Source organism: Copadichromis virginalis, linkage group LG18 (assembly GCF_057382275.1).
Source record: "Copadichromis virginalis isolate Kocher_CV1m ecotype Utaka linkage group LG18, C_Virginalis_male_GT1.1, whole genome shotgun sequence".
NCBI lineage: Eukaryota > Metazoa > Chordata > Actinopteri > Cichliformes > Cichlidae > Copadichromis > Copadichromis virginalis.
Window position 1 is genome coordinate 18,604,599 of NC_140635.1, and position 20,533 is coordinate 18,625,131.

General features: G+C 41.6%; 1 protein-coding gene across 1 annotated transcript in view; it reads right to left on the reverse strand.

The window, feature by feature from the left end:
- phlpp1 (PH domain and leucine rich repeat protein phosphatase 1) overlaps positions 1-20,533 on the reverse strand; it is a 45,936-nt gene that overhangs the window by 3,088 nt on the left and 22,315 nt on the right. The window contains exons 2-15 of the mRNA XM_085439544.1: positions 12,039-12,235; positions 10,792-10,917; positions 9,844-9,992; positions 7,015-7,161; positions 5,536-5,763; positions 4,550-4,752; positions 4,142-4,202; positions 3,433-3,528; positions 2,622-2,777; positions 2,112-2,312; positions 1,214-1,376; positions 987-1,117; positions 592-705; positions 35-229 (exon numbers count right to left, since the gene is read on the reverse strand). Of these exons, the coding sequence (XP_085295670.1) occupies positions 35-229; positions 592-705; positions 987-1,117; positions 1,214-1,376; positions 2,112-2,312; positions 2,622-2,777; positions 3,433-3,528; positions 4,142-4,202; positions 4,550-4,752; positions 5,536-5,763; positions 7,015-7,161; positions 9,844-9,992; positions 10,792-10,917; positions 12,039-12,235 (2,167 nt within the window). The remainder of the gene's footprint in view (positions 1-34; positions 230-591; positions 706-986; positions 1,118-1,213; positions 1,377-2,111; positions 2,313-2,621; positions 2,778-3,432; positions 3,529-4,141; positions 4,203-4,549; positions 4,753-5,535; positions 5,764-7,014; positions 7,162-9,843; positions 9,993-10,791; positions 10,918-12,038; positions 12,236-20,533) is intronic.

Genomic DNA, 20,533 nt, shown 5'->3' on the forward strand with positions numbered 1-20,533 from the left:
AGTGAAGACGAGGCATGTAGAATCTATTGCAAACCTTTGCATGACAAGGAAGGTGTTGGTCATATAGTCCTCTTCGCTCTTTGTCTTGTGAATTTCTTCCGCCAGCACATCATTCATTGTGCACTGCAGGAGGTAGGGCACTTCCACATTCCTGTCTCCATCAAACACACCATACAGAGCTTCACGACTCCCACAGAAGCTGTTTACCGAAAGGGCAGCAACACAGAGTCTGAAAGAGGAAAGAATGAGAGCTCTTAGGACCACAACTCCCCTGTGCAACTATTTATCATGTCACTCCATATGCTATGCATAAGCAATGCCTTAAATGACTCCTTTGACTGTAAAGCAGAATCCTGATATAGAAGACTTGCCATCAGAACGCACTTTCAAATGCTGAATTAGCAATTTAGTCCACACAGGATGTGAATGTACACAGTTCTTGCTTTCAACGAGCACCGCTTTAACATTTCCTTCATTTGAGTCGCACGGCTTTAACGATGTGCACTCTCAAGAGGTTGCGATTAGTGCAGCTTCAACGGGCGAGTGTGGTGGTGCTGGTTGTCATTTCATCATTGATTGAATTGTGCTTACTTGTTCTTGACGCCCGAGGCCTCTGTGTAACCATGACTCCACACAGCAGGCCCACCAGACGCCTCACTCGATGAAAAGGTCGGAGGTGGATCAATACGGAAGCAGCGAATATTGCTGAAAAACAAGAAAACGCAAACAAGGTCAAATTCACCGCACTGTTTTGGGGGCAAAGAGAAACGAAAACCACTTGAAGTATTTCTAACAGCCATACGTGAAATAAAATACTAAACATACATCATGTGGTAACTCAGATTCCCTGTATGCAAAGTACAAATTGAAGCCACATTAACGGGACTATGATGGCGCATATAAAACAAACAAAAAAAAACTGCAGGACTAAATACACCCCCCCCCCAAAACAAAAAACAAAAACAAAAAAAAAAACCCAGACATACTTTAGCTGCTCAAGAGTCTTGTGGTCCAGGTTTAGGCGAGGGTTTCCAGTGAGGTCCAGCTCCTGGAGCTTTGGGGGTAGATTCTCTGGTAGAGTGATCTCACTCAGCTCATTACAGCTCAGGTCCACACACTGACAACAACAAAGAGCAGATGTCAATACTCGCACAAATGCACATGCATTACAAAGTCAGGGCATCAAAGATATGCATTATTGCCCCTGACTTACTTTCATCTCCATCAGCTGCATGACCTCAGGAAAGACTTCAATGGCATTAGAGTGGGCTATGAGTGTGTGCATTCGCCGGCAGTTCATAATGGTGGTGGGGACAGTCTTCAGCATGTTGCCACTCAGGTCCACCTCCTCCAGCTCCTCCAGCTTAGCCATTTTACTGAAAGATCAGAGAGAGCAGTAGGTGAAGTCAAGTGTGTAAAATAGTACTGAAACAATCAATTGCTTAGTCAAAAGACAAATCCCCCCCCAGTACAAATGGCATACTGATCCCGGTTGTGGCAGTCATCTGACCTTCACCTTGCGTGTGTTAAGTTAGTGACATCATACCGATCCCAGAGCAGAAATGGTACATGTGAAAACATTGAGCCACACGTCTTAATCTCTGGATTCAGGTGTTTTCGGTTCTATTGCAACAGGTGTACAACATCAAGCACGTAAGTCATCCAGTCTGACTTGACAGAAAATTTCTTTGAGAATGGGTCGTTCTAAAGAGCTCACTGAATTCAAGCAAGGCACTGCAATAGGATGTTTAATTGCAACAAGTCAGTTGGTGAAAGTTCTTTGTTCCTATATCACTACCAGATACTTACTCGACTGTAAGTGGTGTTATTGCAAAGTGCAAGTGTTTAGGAACAACAGCAACTAAGAGCATGCAACGTTGTGGATTAGGGTGCATAAAAATCTTTAAAAATGTAGTGCTGACTCAATGACTGCAGAGTCCCCAACGTCCTCTGGCATTAGCATCAGCTCAAAAACTGTGCACAGGCATCACTATAGCATCGGCATATATGGGTGAGAAGTTTGTGTGTAGGTAGGCGTCACATTGCTTTTGTGCATATATGACAGAGATTAAGGAAAGGAATAAGTCCCCTTTAACATATGACTTTTTTACCTGGCTGGGAAAGTCTGGAGATGGTTGTAGGCCATGTGCAAAACTCGTAGGTGTGTATGGCCTGTTAGCATGGGTACACACTTGTCTGTCAGTCGGTTATTGGTCAGGTAGAATTCCTGCAGGATGCTGTGGCTTTCCTCTGACAGACTGGATGGTGGCAGGTGCTCCAGCTTATTAGCTGATGCATTTACGCATCGTAAGCTGAAAGGAGAAAAAAAAAAAATCTCCTTCAGAGAGGGACAGACAACACTGAGGTGATTCATTTTAATTGCAAACTACTCCATAAATTCTTACTTAATACTTCACTGCAAAAAACATGTCCTTCTACAGACTGATTGTTTTTTATTTGCCTGTCATCCTTGCCCTTGGTGGTCTTGTCCTTCACAGGAAACTCCTAATTAGAATTTCTGTGCTTTATCTTCATCTACCTGCACTGTCCCTACATTTAATCTTCTTGTCAGGTGAACATTAGTCAAAGAAAAATCACTTTCAGCTGATAATAAATGCTACCTGTCAGATTTGAGGAACAGGTTGCAGGGCAACTCAACCAGTTGATTGTGCTGTACATCCAAAACCTCCAGCAGAGGGCGCTCAACTCTTTCAGGCAGCTTCTGCAGCTGGTTATGTCCAGCACTGAGCTTCCTCAGACTGTTGCTGCATAACAACCTGCAGCAAGAAGAATATATAGATGGTTAGGTCACTGCTAGAAGATTAAAGACAAACAGGAAGGGCCTCGTAAAAACGTGTAAAAAAAAGTGTTGCACAGTGATAGCTAGATGGCTATATAGATGAAGATAGATCGATAGACTGGTTGGTAAATAGATAAGGTGACACTTTTTTTCCACACCGGTCCTTGAACGACTGTAACCGGGGAAGCCTGAAACAGTATTAAAAATGACAATAGTGCAGAAGGATGATGACAGTATGGATAAGAATGGGAGAAAAAAAATATATCAAAAAATAGCAGTGCCTCTAGTGGAGCCCGCGGCTGAAATTCATCATCCTGACACTTATTGGGTAAAAAATAAATCTACAGACAATGAGGGAGCCAGAGGTAGAGAGAGAGAGGAAGAAAGAGAAAAGGAGTGGAGCAAGTTTGACACAGCCGATGTAAGACATAGAAAAGACGAAGAGGTGCAACTCAACTGACCTTCTAAAAGGGTACATAAAGGAGAAGAGAATGGATGGATGCTGCGGAGGTTAAAGGCTATCTGTGTGATTTATGAGGCCTTTTGGGGGATAAATGACAGGCCAGCAAAGGGCAGGGGGAATAATGCAGTATTGTACAGCATTTACAGGTTTTGCTGTGTGAGGCACTCACCGTGCTGGTAGCTCAGCAATGAGGTTGTGGCTCGCGTCCAGGACTTCCAGTTTCTTAGCTTCACATAGCCAGTCTGGCAAGGACTCCATATGGTTCCTGAGGGAAGAGAAGGAGAGACGATGATGATGAATCCTAGCAGTCTGCAACGCTCCATATATTAAACTTCAGCTTTGGTTTGTTTGTTTGCATCTTTCAGATTCAGTTTACCAAAAGATAAACAGCTAAACAAAAGATTAAAAAAAAGATAAATACAACTTTTAAAAGATGCGATCTTTCTTAAGTGTGACAGTCTCGTGGACAATGCCCTTTTAAGAAGTTAAAGACAAAGTGAATAGAAGTAAGGTCTGTGTGACTTATGGGTGAATTCTTTAACACTAGCATTTTGATTTAAAGGTATTGGAAAGTGCAGTGATTAGTTCATGCATTTTATTGACTACAGCTACAGTAAGTACAGAAGGTCAGGATTAGCATGGTTAAAAATGACCTCTCTAAGTTTATATTTCACTCCACTTGCAGAGACCGTGTATTTCCTAATTTTGTGTAGTTGCACAATCTTTAAAGCATCACACTGAACAACTGCTGCCCTTCCGCTCTTGTAGGGCAGATGTACTGTAAATAAGATGCATTTACTTTCAGAAGGAACTTCCAAATATTTCTGTTTTATTTATTCATTTTTTAAATTCATGTACATTTCTGGAATTTCTCTCACCTCGAGATATCCATGTAACTCAGATTGGAGGGCACAGGGCTGACATCTAGCTGTCGGAGCTCTGTAGGGAGAAATCCAAACACATTAACTTACAACAAGGACAGACAAGGTCTCCTACAAAGGTCTATTATAAATGCAGGTAAATGGAAAATGGGGGAAGCATTAGGCAGGGGAGGATGGTGATGACATGTTAGAGAGGGATGATGTGAGACTGCTGCACTGATGAGGATTAAGGGTGTATGCAGACGAACATGGAAGTAATATATATAAAAACATGGTGATGTCTTTGAGGTGTTACATATCCACACATACACACACATACATTATGTGTTGAAATTCAGAAAAGAAAGATACAAATCGGTGATCTCAGTTTAGAAATGTGTGAGGTCACAGTAAAGCCAAACTCACCATTGTTGGAGGCGTAGATGCCTTTGAGCAAGCAGCCCTTAGCCTTCAGGCTGGTGATGTGGTTCCTCTCGCAGTGAAGCACCTCCAGCCTGGGGAAGACCGAGGCATCCAGCTCCGTCAGCCTGTTATCCCTCACGTCCAGCTGGGTCACGTGCCTCAGTAGGTCAGGCTCGTCCGGCACCATGATGGAGATTTTATTCAACCTGACAAGAGGAGGCATGAAGGAGGCAAAGGTTCATCCAAGTGCACAGACTTTGGCCTTTACAGCAGGGAACATGCCTAGGGTGACTGCTGATATATTGTGCAGTTTGTTTAGTAGTCTGGTCCTGAGTGTTAACAGTTTATCTTGAATTGTTCAAGCGCTCAATCGATAAGAACCCAAGAATGAATAAGAGATAAAAGAAGCATAAATATGTGACTTTGGTCCAGAACTGGCTCTGCTCAGTTTAGCTGGATTAAAAAGTTTACAAAATTTTCCAGCCTTAAGAACAACTTCAAAACCGCCGAAAGGAGCTTTTTAAATTTATTAAACTGAAATTTCTTTTCAGAACATCAAATCATTCATAACTGCACTTCCTTGTTAAGAAAGCAGAGTTTCACAATGTTGTATGAAATGTAAACTCATCAGTGACACCGAGTGATCTTTGTCCAAAAATGTGTTAATGCTGGACAGAAAACAACTAATTTACAAACCCCGGCCAAGAAAAGTAAGAAAAAGTAAAGTATTAACTGTAAAATAGTGCAAGTCACACCAGCTCTGCACTTTTTCAGACAACGGGAGACGCGGTAGGCAAATGATTTCCCCGTTTTGTGCTGTCTGGCAATCTGCTTGTGTTTTGGCCTTCTCCTTTTATTTTTGTTTTCTAGTATTTACGCGTGTGTGCATGTTCTCAGTGTCACATGTAACCCTGGGACAAACTCTTAGGACATGCTGTTCTCGTCTTCATAGTGAATAAATGGGTAATAATTTGGACACCATGTCATACCTTAGGTCGATGTGTTTGACATGGAGCAGTCTGAAATTCTGCAGGGTAAGAGTCTCTAGGTGGTTGCCAGCCATGCAGAGCTTCTCCATGGAGGACAGCCGCTCCAGCACCTGGGGCACGTGGTTGAACTGATTGAAGGAAAGGCCCAAGTAACTCAGCCTCTGCAAGGAACCCAGCTCATTGGGCAGTTCATTTAAGCTGTTTCCATCCAGTAGGAATGTCTGCAAACTGAGACAAATACATGTGATTAGACAGTTGGCATAATTAATGAAAGATCACACAGATCACACAGAAAGACCACAATTGTATTTCTATATATAGTTAGTGTGCTTGTTGTGACATGTTGTATCAAGCAGGACTAACAAAACAATTGCCATTTCCAAAACTCAGTGAACTTGATGCCCAGTAGATGGCAGTAGCTGCATAAATGCACTACTGGCCACTTCAGGAATTTACAGGTATGCTAGATAATTTCCAGAGATTAATTTCTTATGTGCAAACATACCTGTAGGTTTTGAAGAAAGGCTGAGTTAAAGGACCTCTATTATTACCCAGACTGCAAGTGTTGCCCTAGTTACTAGACTGATTCCCGTAATCCCTAAATTCAAAGTGGAGTAAAATCGACCAAACGTGCAAGGATTTTAAAGGTCAAAGTCCTGACTTTATTTTTTAAGTATATGTTTTGTCACTGCTTTAAAGAGCCAGTAATGGGGCTTTTTTCTACAGCGAATGACTAGTAATGGAAAGAAAAGAAGAAAAAAGTGCCATTGAGCTAACAACATTACCTATGTTCCATCCTCTTCAAAATGCTGGCTCAGAATTATGAAATTTTGTACAGCCAAAAAAAGTATTTCTTGGAAACGTAAGTAGCTTGGAATTTTTTAAAAAAAAACTTAAGGTGTTCACCAAAACAAGAGACGGACAAAACGGCATTCATAACAAATCTGCTCAATAATATAGTAAAAGACTCTGGGAACACTCGAGAACTACAGCAAAAACCACAGAATCACATGTACAGCTTATGGTGTTTTCTTATATGTTGGAAGTAGGAATGTATATATCATTGTGGTTGCCATGTCACGTGACTGTTGCCAGGTAACTTTCAGATTTGACTATGGAAATGCTTGAAGAGGTTGGTCTACGAAAAGGTTCATTAGTTAAACTCAAATGGCATCTATGCAAGTAAGCTTTGCCCCAAGTCAGAAGCTTCGGTTCTGTACAGAACAGAGTTGGGCAATTCCCAAGGACTTAGTGCACTGCCACTGCTGTGCATATAGTTAACAAGCAAGGTAAACACAAAAAGCAAAACCAAAAGTAAAAAAAATCCTTCTGAACTAGAACTCAGATATATTCATGTTCTGACTCTATAAAATATTTTGATTTTACAGTCATGATGACTACCGTTGGTTTTCAAAGTTTTGGTAAAAAAAACAAACAAAAAAACTTCTGTGTTCTCAGTATGTTCTTCTTTTTACTTACTTGGTCATGGCACCCACAGAGCTGGGGACAGAGGCCAAGTAGTTACAGCTGAGGTTGACCTCTGTCAGAGTGGGTATGTCGCAGATAGCCAGGGGGAACTGGCCAAGGTGGTTGTTGGAGAGATTGAGGCTCCGAAGACGAGAAAATCTAGAGACAGTGAATAAAAGTATTAACGAAAAGACAAGGGTGATTGAAAAGTGTGGTTTCATCCTGTTAGTTTTGCAAGAGAGAAAAATCTATACATCTCAACTAAGTGTAGTTTACCCATGCTTTTTAATTAAAGTGAGCACAGAGTGAGATTCAACACACCCATAAACAAACCCTTCCTTCATAGTACAGCTAAACCTTCACGTTTGAATGTTTAGCAAACAAACACAGCAAAGACGCCTGTTGTACGTTTAAACACCAGTGACCAGTGGCTTTCAGCGTGCTGGCCCTTTGGCAGATCAGTGACCTTCACAGGAGTTGGCTCGCTCTGTCTTTATTTATCTATTTACACACATGCCGACACACGCATGCGACCTGCTATCATCTATCACGGAGAGCTCAGCTAGGCATCTGGAGATGAGAAGCGTGCCATATTAGCATCGCACGCTGGAGCAGCTGCTAACAGTGGCACTTGATTTTCCGCGCTATACACACACAGGTTACACACACAGTATATCACAGTGATATGGGGGGGCAGCCAGCCTAGACGTCGGGTTATTGATTAGAGTGACGGAGAATTTCCAGCTGAGGGTGACTCCTGCAGGCAGGGGATGCGGAGCATGTGGGAAAATGTCATTCCACCATTAAATCAGCCCCTGCAATCTGCTGAGTAACGCTCACACCCCCTCCTCACAGTCCCTACGCGTCTTTGTCATGCTGTGACATTCTGTCTTCTCATGTTACTCTGCTTTGACCTTACTTACATTCTTATTTATTTAAAGCAGCACTAATTATTTTTAAAAAGCCAGTGAAGCAACTGTTTGCAATATGTTTTTGCTAAAAGTCGTGTCCTCAAAGAGAATTATCAGTTTATACAGTTAGCTATTTATATGTTTAATTATATGTTTGCTACTCATTAGCAGGAGCGCACCAGTTGGAACTTTAATCCGGTCACTTGGCCTTTCATCGCTTCATTTCAATGACTTTTATGTCCTTCATAACTCGATAAGCTATCATAAATATGTAAATAAAAAAGGCCAAAGGTTCAATGAAATTCATGGAACATCAGCCATTCCCCTCAGTGAGTGGTAACCTCTGTCTCAAAAAGAGATGCATGCTGGGAAGGCAGTCCCATGCCAGAGGAGAGCGCTAGTATCCGAGACAACTGATTATGCATATCTGATTGGCAAATCACCCACCAGTTAGTATTTGGCCAGAAAGAAAATAGAAAGGGGCGGAGGGGGGAGGAGCCATGAGGCAGGTTCACATTCATTGGTCTTGGAAAATTAAAAGACACTATAATATAACCCCACATCAGATGTCAGAGAAAAGCTAGTGTTTATACAGAAACCAAAACAGACTCTCACACAACAGTCCACACAAAAACATACACACACCCACATTCATAGAGGCTGCATACAGAGTATTATTGTTCTTGAGCCCAGCTTTTTGGACTTCAGTCTCTCTGGGGAAAGCGACTACTCGAGTAACTCTGCTGCGCGGTTCTGTTAGAACCTCTCTATTTTCAGCTAACTATTCATCTCTTTCTCATTACTGACCTCATTTTCTGTCATGCTGGGTCAAATGCGGATGAGCCTACTTAGATTTGGCAGGGCTAAATTGATGTCTCTCACTTGACCAGCAGGGGAGCTGTGTTTCACTCAATTATTAAAACTAGCTATTTTCCCTTCACATCATCTTTTTTTAAATATTAGTCATTATGCCAGGGATAAAAAAAAAAAAAGATGACTCAAAAAAATGACTGTGGTAGGAAAACATAAAATCCTGACCTCATTCATTCACAATATTCTATCAAGAAGACACAAAAGGGAGCAAGATCATAGATGCAGAGCTACACACACGCGCGGATTCCTTTAGTGCAGCCATGTTAAAATGAAGGAACACGCCATACTATATCAAGACTCTGTATGCGCTGACCCCAAATCAGTAGCCTGCAGCCACTATTTCTGTTGCATGCAACACGCAAGCAGCTCTCACGTACACTGACACTCCACACAGCTAACACATACTCAGGCACCAGATTCACACTATTCAAATGGTAACAATTTTATGGTAATCTTCTCCACAGAGAGACGTTGAAACAAGTGTGCAAATATATTAATTTGTAAATGCATAAGTGCACATACACACGTGGAGACACATATACAGCATCTTGGCTGTGGTCTTTAATCTGCGACCATGATAAGCATGCAGCAGATGGTGCCCACAGAGAGAAAGAGCGAGGGAGGCCAGGCACATTAAAAGCTTCCCTGCAGACACTTCTACCCTTCTGGGCTCTGGGCTGATTTGGCCTAGCCTGGTACAGCCCTGGCTAGCCTCTTTGGTCCCTATGTGCCAATGGCCCCAGTCCTAGACTGCTCAGGTCGATGGCTTACAAATTGCAGGCAAAAGCTAAAGCTTTCCAAAACCAGCCAGCCGTGACTTGCTGTTCCCACTGAAGCCTCACTGTGTCGGTGTCTTGTCTCCTCCATATTGTACAAAAGCCTATCTCGACTCCAGCTGTTGTTAAGTTACACTAAGCTTTTGTAAACCATATCTTTCTTTAGTTCTCATCTTGCCCGAGCCGGCCCATCCAGACCACCTCCTCAACCTATTGTGAATCTTCAGGTCTGTTCTTTCATTCACAGGTGTGTTTACAGTAGTCTTATAATGGCACTGTACCTCTGCAGCTGCTGCAGCCGCTGATCTGCAGGCAGGAAGTTGTGTTTTAGGTTGAGGTGGGTCAGGTCGTGGCTATAAAAGAGATTGGGAGGAAGATGCTCCAGACTGCAGCAGGACAAATCAACTGAGTGGATTCTCTGGGACACCATCTAAAAAAGAGGTGGAGTGGAAAGCAAAGAAGAGAGGAGAGCAGAGGTAACAGGGAGAGAAAAAGAATGTGGAGTTAAAAAGGATTACCCCGACCACATAAGACTGTACTGGTTCATGATGTCTTTGTAGCCTGCTGATAGGGGCTCAAATGTCATTCAGAGGCAATCTTCTTAGGATTAGAGAGTCAGAAGAAGTCAAGGGACAGTCCAACAGCTTGGTAACCTGACATCACGAGTTATAACATTGGGTAATCTAGTTAACTGCAGGTGTAGAGAGTAGTTAGTCTGTGTCCATTTGATAAGTCGGTTTCAAAGAAACGTGGATATAAAAACCGAAACGACATCTGTCATGTTGGAGGAGAAAGTCTACTGTCTGTGAACGGCAGCCTTTCAGAGTTGACTTAGCTAGAGGCTCAGCAGTCGTCACTGCAGCACGTGCCGCTTCTATCCAGGCTTCTATTCTGAGTGGCCCTCAGGGCGCTGGTGACATGCATGTCCCTGTTAATATTTAGAAAAGAGGTTTTCTGGCTATGGCCTACTTGAGTTCAAATGAGAGAGAGGAGAGAGCCATCAGTGGTGTTTATGTGTGTGAGAGCACCCAGACAGGTTATAGAGTACAGACTGCACAGCAGTGAAATATGTGCAGTTTTAACTTCACCGGGTTCATACGACAGCGGCATTGTGGTGGGTGTAATGCAGTTGAGCGTGTTGTAACGTACAGTGCAGCTGACCCAAAAGTAGTGCCCAGGGAGTATATGCTCCTCCTTTTCTTTCTCGAACTCTTTTGCCCACACAATACCTTGGCAGCGTGTCTTTGCCAGCGCAGGTGCTCCGTGAAGCTGTCAAAGCTGACATAGTAGGTTTGACTCTGAGGCCCTGCTGAGCTGAAGGCCAAACAATGATTGTGCTTCTTCACCTCCTCCACCTGGAGACAGACACACACAATAATGTCACTGGAGTGTAAAATACTGACATCCCTTATCCACTTCTGAATATAAATTAAAGAGCTCATCTTTAGGCATCAGAAAAGAAAAGTGAAAGGAAAACATGAAACACGGAGGCCTACATAGGTTAGTTCTCTCATATATATATATATATATATATATATATATATATATATATATATATATATATATATATATATAAAAAGGACTTCAGTTGAAACAAATAACACACTAAATGTCTGCAGGCTAGTCAGATTCAGTCACCTGTAAAAAAGAGAAAAAGCACGCACGTTCGTATAATGAAATAACACACACACGTGACTGACATTAGAAACAAAACGTGTGCATGTGAAATTGTTTTTCAGTCATCCACAGTCACATACTCCAGCAGGCTCGGTGAATGGCTGACTACTTATGTTGTTTGAACAGAATACTAGCAGGCGTACACGCAAACTCACTATAGACAAACACAGAGAAACAGAAAAGAGGGTTGACTCGAGGTCAATGTGTTGTGTGTGAAATGTTTAAAAACTGGGCGTGGTGACACACTGAGTGTTCTTTGTATCAGGCAGACAAGCAGATAAGGCTTTTCAGAGGAGCCCTTAGAGCTTGTTTAGCAGATACACACATGCGCACATAAAGCAATAAATGGATAAAGGTCACTTTTGGGAAGGCAATTTAAAACGCTACAGTGACATAAAGCTGTTTTAACGCTATACTGATCCATTACACTAAATATTAAAGTGTGTCTCGACTCCAAATTAGAAAAGAAGAAAAAAAACACACATCAGTGCTTTAGCCCTGGCTTGCACAATTCCTGTCTGACCTTGAGAGCTAAAATGAACAAAGCAGGAAGCAGTATTTGATGTCAAACTAAAGGTGACATTTCATCAAGGACAAACTTGCCTGCACAGGGAGGCATTTGAAGAGGGTAATAACATTGACTTTATCAGGTCATTCTCTGATGATATCATGTTATAGGTTTATGATCCGAGGCATAAACTATATAACATCACCATAAAAAGACCAGGGTAAAAGAGGGAGAAAAGAAAATGATTATGTGACAACAGTAACGCCCTGCCATGGTGTGACTTTTACATACTTTTCCTCCAATGAGGGGCAGGATGTGCATCTTCCCTGTCTGGCTCTCCTTCACAGAGGAGACGATGAGGCAAGTGCCGCACAGGATGACCTGGCGTCTGGTCCAGCGGTTGACTGGTAGTTGAAGCTTCCCTTTCCGAACGTTGTAGGTTCCAGACAGCTGGACCCTCTCTGAGCTCTCGATGCTCTGGGGCTTCCCTGAAACAGAGAAAGAAATGTTTTGTCCAGTTAGCACTGCAGACTTGACGTGAATACAGATTAGACAGAATCAGTTACTGCTGCAGTTAGAATCCACGTGAAACCACTGAAGAAACTTTTCGAAAATCAGAGAAAGTTAGGGTAGTGAAGACAGCTATACAACACCACTCAAAAGCATATACTTTCATGGGTCACTTTGTTTGGTACACCATGCATTTAAGCATGCAGACATGGTCAAGATGTGCAAGCTCACACTAAGAATTGATAAGAAATCAGATTTAATTAATAATGGATTGGATTTATATAGCGCTTTTCAAGGCACCCAAAGCGCTTTACAATGCCACTATTCATTCACTCTCGCATTGACACACTGGTGGAGGCAAGCTACGGTTGTAGCCACAGCTGCCCTGGCTACAACCATCGGCCCCACACTGGTGGAGGCAAGCTACGGTTGTAGCCACAGCTGCCCTGGCTACAACCATCGGCCCCACACTGGTGGAGGCAAGCTACGGTTGTAGCCACAGCTGCCCTGGGGCAGACTGACAGAAGCGAGGCTGCCATAACGCGCCATCGGCCCCTCTAGCCAACACCAGAAGGCGGTAGGGTAAAGTGTCTTGCCCAAGGACACAACGACCAGGACAGAGAGCCCGGGGATCGAACCGGCGACCTTCCGGTTACAGATACGCTTCCCAACCCCCTGAGCCACGGTCACCCCCAGTTGACTATGTTGACTATGAACTTAGCGAGGTTGCAGGTGCCAGATGGGCTAGTCTGAGTATTTCAGGAACTTCTGATCTATTGGGATTTTCTCACACAGCCATCTGTAGGGTTTACAGAAAATGGTCCAAAGGAGAGAAAATATCCAGGAAGCAGCAGTTCTTTTGGCCTCGTTCATGCCAGAGGTCAGAAGAGCTTGGCCTGAACTCTTTAAGCTGAAAGGAACGAGAAGTAGCTTAAAGAGAAGTAACTTAAATAACCAACCGAGGAATGCAGAAGCATCAATGAATGCACAATGTGTCAAACCTTGAAGCAGCAGAAGACTCTACTGGGTGCCACTAAGAACATTAAAATGAGGCTACAATTCGCATAGGCTGACCTGAAATTCGATAACATCCATCCATTCGCTTCCGCTTATCCTTTTCAGGGTCGCGGGGGGCGCTGGAGCCTATCCCAGCTGTCATAGGGCGAAAGGCGGGGTACACCCTGGACAGGTCGCCAGTCTGTCGCAGGGCTAACACATAGGGACAGACAACCATTCACACTCACATTCACTCGCACATTCACACCTAGTGGCAATTTGGATTATCCAATTAACCTATCCCCACAAAATCGATAACAGAAGACTGGAAAACATCGCCTGGTCTGATAAGCCTTGATTTTTGTTGCAACATTCAGATCGTAGGGTCAGAGTTGTCTGGTACGAGCAAGGCATAGTGAAAGTTTCCCATGAATATAAAGCACAAGTCAAACCCAGCAAACAGGCTTTAACCGTTCTACTGATTATTTGAGTCTATATTTTGTTATAACAGTGCTCTGTGCTAAAAGCTCACAATGACACTGGGCTCTGCACTCTGGACAAGTCACTGTCTGTTGCAGGGCTAATACGGTGAGACATTCATGTTCGCAAGTTTACACCTACGGTCACCTGACCACTGCGCCACCAAGCTGTCAAGATGTCACTCAAAAACCAAGCAAAAAACACAAACAAACAAAAAACAGGAACCCGATGAACATTCAGGCAGCTCAAAATTGACAATATTTATCCGGCTCGCCAAAGAGAGCTAACATCACGATGCAGGCTTAGCATGAAGTCTAAACATATTACACACAACTTTCGCCATTGGATGCTTTGCTTTAGACTGAGAAGTGAATAGTCCAGATTTGCATTCAAAACAGTGCAGCCCACTCTCAAATTCAACCCCAGGTAAACCTCTTTTAAAATGATGCTTTTACAATATCTGGGTCTCATTTATTCAGTTTCACCCGTCTGTCTGCCTTTCCCCCTTGCATGCATCTCTCACTTCACTGCTAGCCTGCCAAACCTGACAGTCAGGCTGCTTATCAGGCGTTCTGTCAGCCAGGCTGTGTTATCGTTCTGTCTAAACATCTACCTGCTTTCTGTCTACCTCCACCTCCGCAAAAATCTCCCTGGGCTGGCGTGTGCTGTCCTCCTCCCCTCTATCATCTCGCCTTTCTATCTGTCCAACTTGCCTGCCTTTGGATTTCCCCCTTGCTATCTGCAGCTTCAATGTTTTGCTTTCGCAGCATGTTTAACCTCATTGCTTTCTAATTTGGCTAAGAGATTTGTGGCATGGCGCAAGAAGTTTTCCTTTCCAAGCGACAGATGGTCATAGAAAAATGTCTTTTGTCCTGTGGCTCGCTCTAAACTATCCACATCTTTCTTGTGGCGTCTCCTTCACACATTATTCACTTCCTTCTAAACGCTAAGCAAAGCAGGGGCTGGGGAGGTGCAGTGGAGAGTTAATGGAAGAAAGAGTCAGTATGGTAAGCAAGTGAGAACTTGCACACACTCTCATGGCTTTAAATAATTCAGGTCTTTCACATGCAGATTGTATCTTGTGTGGCACTGCATGAGCTGGCGTAGTTAAGACGACGGTCACGAGAATACATACACATTTTAATCTGATGATTATCAGATTATCTTGCGAGAGATGCAGAGTTTCAAACCGACCCAGGATATTTATTTATTTATTTATTTATTGAAATTAGCAAAGCGCCTGAGCCCTAACATCTCCTCAGTGGTGCAAGCTAATCTTGTGCTCACAGCAGAATCAATAGTCTCGTTTGCAAAAGGATATTTGCTCTGACAGAATGCTGAGTATGTAACACAAAACACTGTTGTTAAATGTCAATTACGAGTCGTGCATAACTATAGTGGAGAGCTGTATCGGTATTCTTAAAACTACAGGGCGGCTGACAGAGGGCAAGGCTCTAAAGAAGTTTAAGATAAGAAATGAAGGAGCAGCTCGATTTTAAAGAGAAGAAAAACTTCTGTGAGCAAAATATGAAGTGAAACATGGTAAACACACGCCACGTTTGCAGCTTAACACACACTTCAGAAATGACAGAAATATGTATTAAGCAGAAAAAAAATCTATTTATGTGCATATTATGAGTCATATCGGGTCTGTGGTTCTAGGCAAAAAAGATGACTCTTACTGTTTTATGTGAAGATCTGCCGGTAACAACAGCTTAAACAAGGTTTATACTGTGCACAAAGCTCATTATGATCAAAAGGATTTGTTTGTTTATTGTCCAGTGTATATGACAATATGTTTAACATTTCTTTCAGAATTTCTCTCAGTGCTCTGGCAGCCAGTTTTGACTTCACAGTAGGCATTAAAAGCTGAAAGCCTATTGGTGCGAATAAATGTGCTTTAATTAGCTTAAAAGATGTGAAAGGATATATGTAACATTCTTTTTCTGTTTTCTTACTTTAGGTTAATGCATTAATCCAATTAGGTAATTACCAATATTTTCCAAATATGTGAATAAGCGATTAGCTATCTCTGTACGTTTTAAATTATTCAAATCCTCACAGGCATTTTTTTAACCAAATATGTAATATCATGAATCTGGCATCTGTACTACGTCGCACTCAGCCTGAGATGGTGAATTCGAGATTCAAGGAGATTTTGTGTTAAGTGTAGTGCTTAAATTTATTAGACCGACTGTCATAAAAACAAGAAACACACAAATGTACTTTCTATTTAAAAATAATAATAATAATGTGCTTTACTTTTAAAAAAAAAAAAAGTAAGATCCATTACAGAAACAAAAAATGTCAGTGAGCAATACTGTTAATTTAGGGCAGCTGTAGCAAAAACCTTACATTGGTGGTGGTTAATAGATTTATTAAGAACTGTAGGTGCTGTTAAAATAATATATATCTGTTAAAAACAAAAACTCAACAAACTGTCTTTGTGACATTTCATGCTTGAGAATAAGGCATAAGTGAACATCACTGGATGTTCTGTTTTTGTCATTCATGCTGCCTTCAAAAAGAAAAAAAAAAAACACAAACTGTTCCCTCTGTGCAACCCCCCCCCACAACCCCCACTGTTGATCTCCACACTCATTTAATTGTACTTCTGAAACAAGTGGAGTGTGAAAGGAGCAAATGAAACTGAAGGTTTTATCTCTCTTTAAAGAGACATTATTACCATCCACTTTGCAGGAAACACCATTAATGATTTGTATTATTGTGACTACGTGTATAAAGTATTTTAGGTACAGACAAGAAAATACCAGACACTAGGAAAGCGGTCCCTTTCCCTTTTTATTCTTTTCACAGATTTGGAACATCATTCCTGTTGCATATAATTGCATATAATGATATTGCATGCGCAGCTTCAAATAAGTCAACAAGTCGTCTTGGCAAGACAAGACACGACAAGCCAAACACTTGTTTATACCTTGATCGCATTTCTAAATCCTAATGCCTCATTCACATATCTGAGAGGAAATAAAAGTCTATTACATTTTGCAAAGTTGGTTTCCAATTTAACTTTAGTCCAGTCGAGTGGCGCACACAAATACATTCACAAGGCAACAGACAAATATAACAGGTGTCTACTTTCAATTTCAACTTGTAATAAATGGTTCGGATAAGCGAGGTAAACAGTAGATACGCGTTTCCATTAAGAGGAAACGTGGGGAAGGGGAAGATTGGATAAGGAACTGAACTGATAACGTAAAGATATATTTAACAACTTAAAAGACTGAAATTTTAAGTTAAACTAAGACTGTTACTGTACATAGTTACTATCAGGTTGGTATCTGTGTTTACTTAACTCGACTACTGTACCTGCTTGAAACATATAAAAATGATCCAAATGCCATCCATGAACAGACAGAAAACCCAACTGAGGTACTGAAACAGGCTGGATACAACTTTCTCTTCCAACCTGCTGGCTGGCAGAGGTTACTAGCAGGAACATGTTTTCATGACAGAGCTTATGAGGAGAATGTGTTGCATTAAACAAATTATTCACAAGCTTTTAGCCTCAATATGTCACATGAGCATAGTCTTACTATTTTTAGGTCTTTTGTTGGAGCATGCTCTCTCCCACACAAGCATATGTGCACACATGCACTCATACACCCCACTCCTCCTCCTACTCTTATCCTCGCTGACATAAACACACACACACACACACACACACACACACACACACACACACACACACACACACACACAGACAGTGTGACAGTGACAGTGATTAACCATCTTCATGCGTGCATCCATCCAATTCTGACCCAAAATCAGAAAGTGTTTTTTTTCCCTCATAAGGAGAAGAATACAGTCAGCTTGAGTGGGCTGGTTTTGTGCTAAGTTTGATAGCTACTCCTGTACTGACAATGCCGTTTACAACCATCTCACATGGACGTGGGATGACTGGATGGAAGTACATTTCAGTCTAGCCATGGGAATGCACAACGTAGGAAACAGAGAAATGGGTGCGACTCTGACGTGAGCATCCTGTTTACAGAGGTAGATCAGAGAAAACCAGGGTCTTTTCCTGGTTTTTGTAGGGGAAGGAAGTTATAGGAGGCATCTGTCATTATTCCAAATGCATGAACCACATCCCACTTGCAGTGAAAACATGATAAACAACGATGGGTGTTACTCAAGGTGGTTAGCTATCCCGTATTATATGGCCAATGCATAAGACTGTGAATTTGAAAAATAATAGTCAGGCTCTTTAAGGTGGGTGTGCTCATGTTCAGAAGTCAGTCTATTCCTAGCCCTACTGTATGTAGGAGCTGGAGTAGTACAGTTTGTGTGTGTGTGTTGGTATCTAAAGATGGTTTCCTTCCTTTTCCCCAGGCTCAGGAAATAACAGTTTCCCTTCCACATTAGGCTCAAATATTCAAGTGTGTGCACCACTACTGCTTTAACACAAACATAAATATGCACAGACTCACAGGATGAAAGAACAAACGGCACTATTAGAAACCTGACTTTCTCTCAATGTTGAAAATCTTACTTCTGCAAAAGCTTACAAGTACACTCTGAAATCTGCAACTCAATTAGATTTTTCACTAGAAGCTATTCAATTCATCGGTTTCTGAGACGGCCATATATTTATTTATGTGGTATACGATGCAATGGAAAGAAATAGCACAGCTTATCCAATTTTGCATAATGTGCTAAGCATTTGCATACTTCCCCATAGTTTTATTGCTTCTCTATGTAAGAATAACTTTCTTCCTGTAAGCCCTTGTGGGCTCGGCACCTCTGAGTATAGTTAAAAAAAATTAATCATTAGTAAAAATACTTGTTCTGCTTTTACTGTACACACAAATGAGTCCCTAGAATCCAATTGCAATACTTGGAAAAAAAATAAAACACATATAAAAACACCGCTGGTTAATTTCTTCTTAAAGAACACTTCTCTCTATTTTTGACTGCACAATCTTCCAGTAAATTCCAGCTCCAAGAAGCCTTTGAAAATCCTGTACATCCTAAAAATACTGAAACAGTCAGAGCGAGAGTTAGCCTGCAAAGGCAAATTTTGGTCAAATAATGGTCCCACTAGTCTTGCGTCCCAATGATTTGAAATGCAATCACTGATAAGAGAGAGAAAATATCCAGATGACAAAATTATACACGCCAAAGACCATTTTAGTCTACTGCTATGGTAGCACTTCCACTTCTTCAGTTCATTTCAGGACTTCAGCCCTGTGAAACACACATTAATGTTTAATTTAAGATTAAGCACGAAGATGTAACAGCTACTACTGACACTGAGGACCTTGCCCTCTCTGAATACAGACATCTATATTGTATGATATCTACCAGCAAAGTATATAGTTTTTTGGGCAATAACGTCCAGTGACATGAAATAAAGAGCCCTGAGCTGACTCTGGCGCACTAGAAAATCTGACTACTGATGCCCTGATGTCCCCGTCATCCGTCATTGTTAGCAATCAGTCAACTAGGCCAGCCTCTCTACATCCATCTCCTATTTAACAGATCAACACTTCTTTCTTGTGGATCTTCTCGGTAATAATAAGAATACAACCTGACATCAGCACACTATCTGTAAAGGACTGGGCATGCCATACCGTAGGGCATCAATGACCCACATAAGTCACAACCGAGCATGAGCTTGTAAAGACACACTTGTTTATTAGAAGCAATGACCAATCCAATTTAATGACTGGCAAGACTCTGGTGATATATAAATGCTTCCAAGTCAGTATATATATATATTGCTTCTTTAAATGCAACCAAAATGAATCATATAAATATTTAACTGCATAGAAAACCGACTAAAAGAGACTTTGATGAGATGTCTTATACATTTACAAAAAGGAAACTGGAGTTGAGAGGAGTTGTTGGAGATGTAAAACAGTAACGTCAGCTGTTACTCTCCAACACAAAATAGATGCTTCTGCTTCAAACATATACAAACACAATAAGTCAAAATATACCTACTCAAAGGTGACTTGTCTCAGGCAAGAGAGTGATATTTGTCCTACATTTTACTTGCTGTGTCCCTCAGTCTGAGTCTTGCTATTCCTTTCTTTATTTCTTCAGCAGTACTCCTTCTCTGTGGAAGACTTGAGGTGATTACTCAGATGAAAAGTGACAGGCAGTGGTTGATGAGCCATGCTCGAAGGTGGCAAAAGCCATCACGGGTGACAGACTGCTTGCTGTATTCATGTTAATACTCCACATTTTCCCTTACATTACATTTTTACCTCTCTGTACCTTTCAGAGATATACACAGGCTGAACTGTGAATGTGCGGTAGTGATAAAAAACAACATAGTGCACAATGGAAATTTTTAGGAAGGTCTCAAGCCCGTTTAAACCGCACAGTTTCATCGTTTTTGTAATGAGTAACCCTTAATTTGTAACTTCGTAATCCTACAAACCGCTCTTTAAAACTTTCCAGATGTTACTGCACAAACCGGTCCAAACAGACAGAAGGGATTGCTTTGGCCTCAGGGACTAAAGAGGTGTTGATGTGTGAAATGTGTCAAGCTGTCCTTTGTGTAAAAAGTGATAAGGAGATGAGGTGGATGTTTGCATGGGAAATAAGTGTTCCTGCATTATCACTGCGTGACACTAAATTTGCACAAGTGCTTAGAGTTGGGCAAATACAGCATCTGTGTATTCTTACTTACTTTGTGCTGAGCATGAATGTTCTAAATTTCCCTGTTGTCTTAGGGCTCAAGTCTGAATAATTTAAACTTTTAAAGGGAGGCAAAGTTTAATAAAATGTTCAAGGGTCAAAATATGAAACTGTTAAGAATTTAGTTTTTG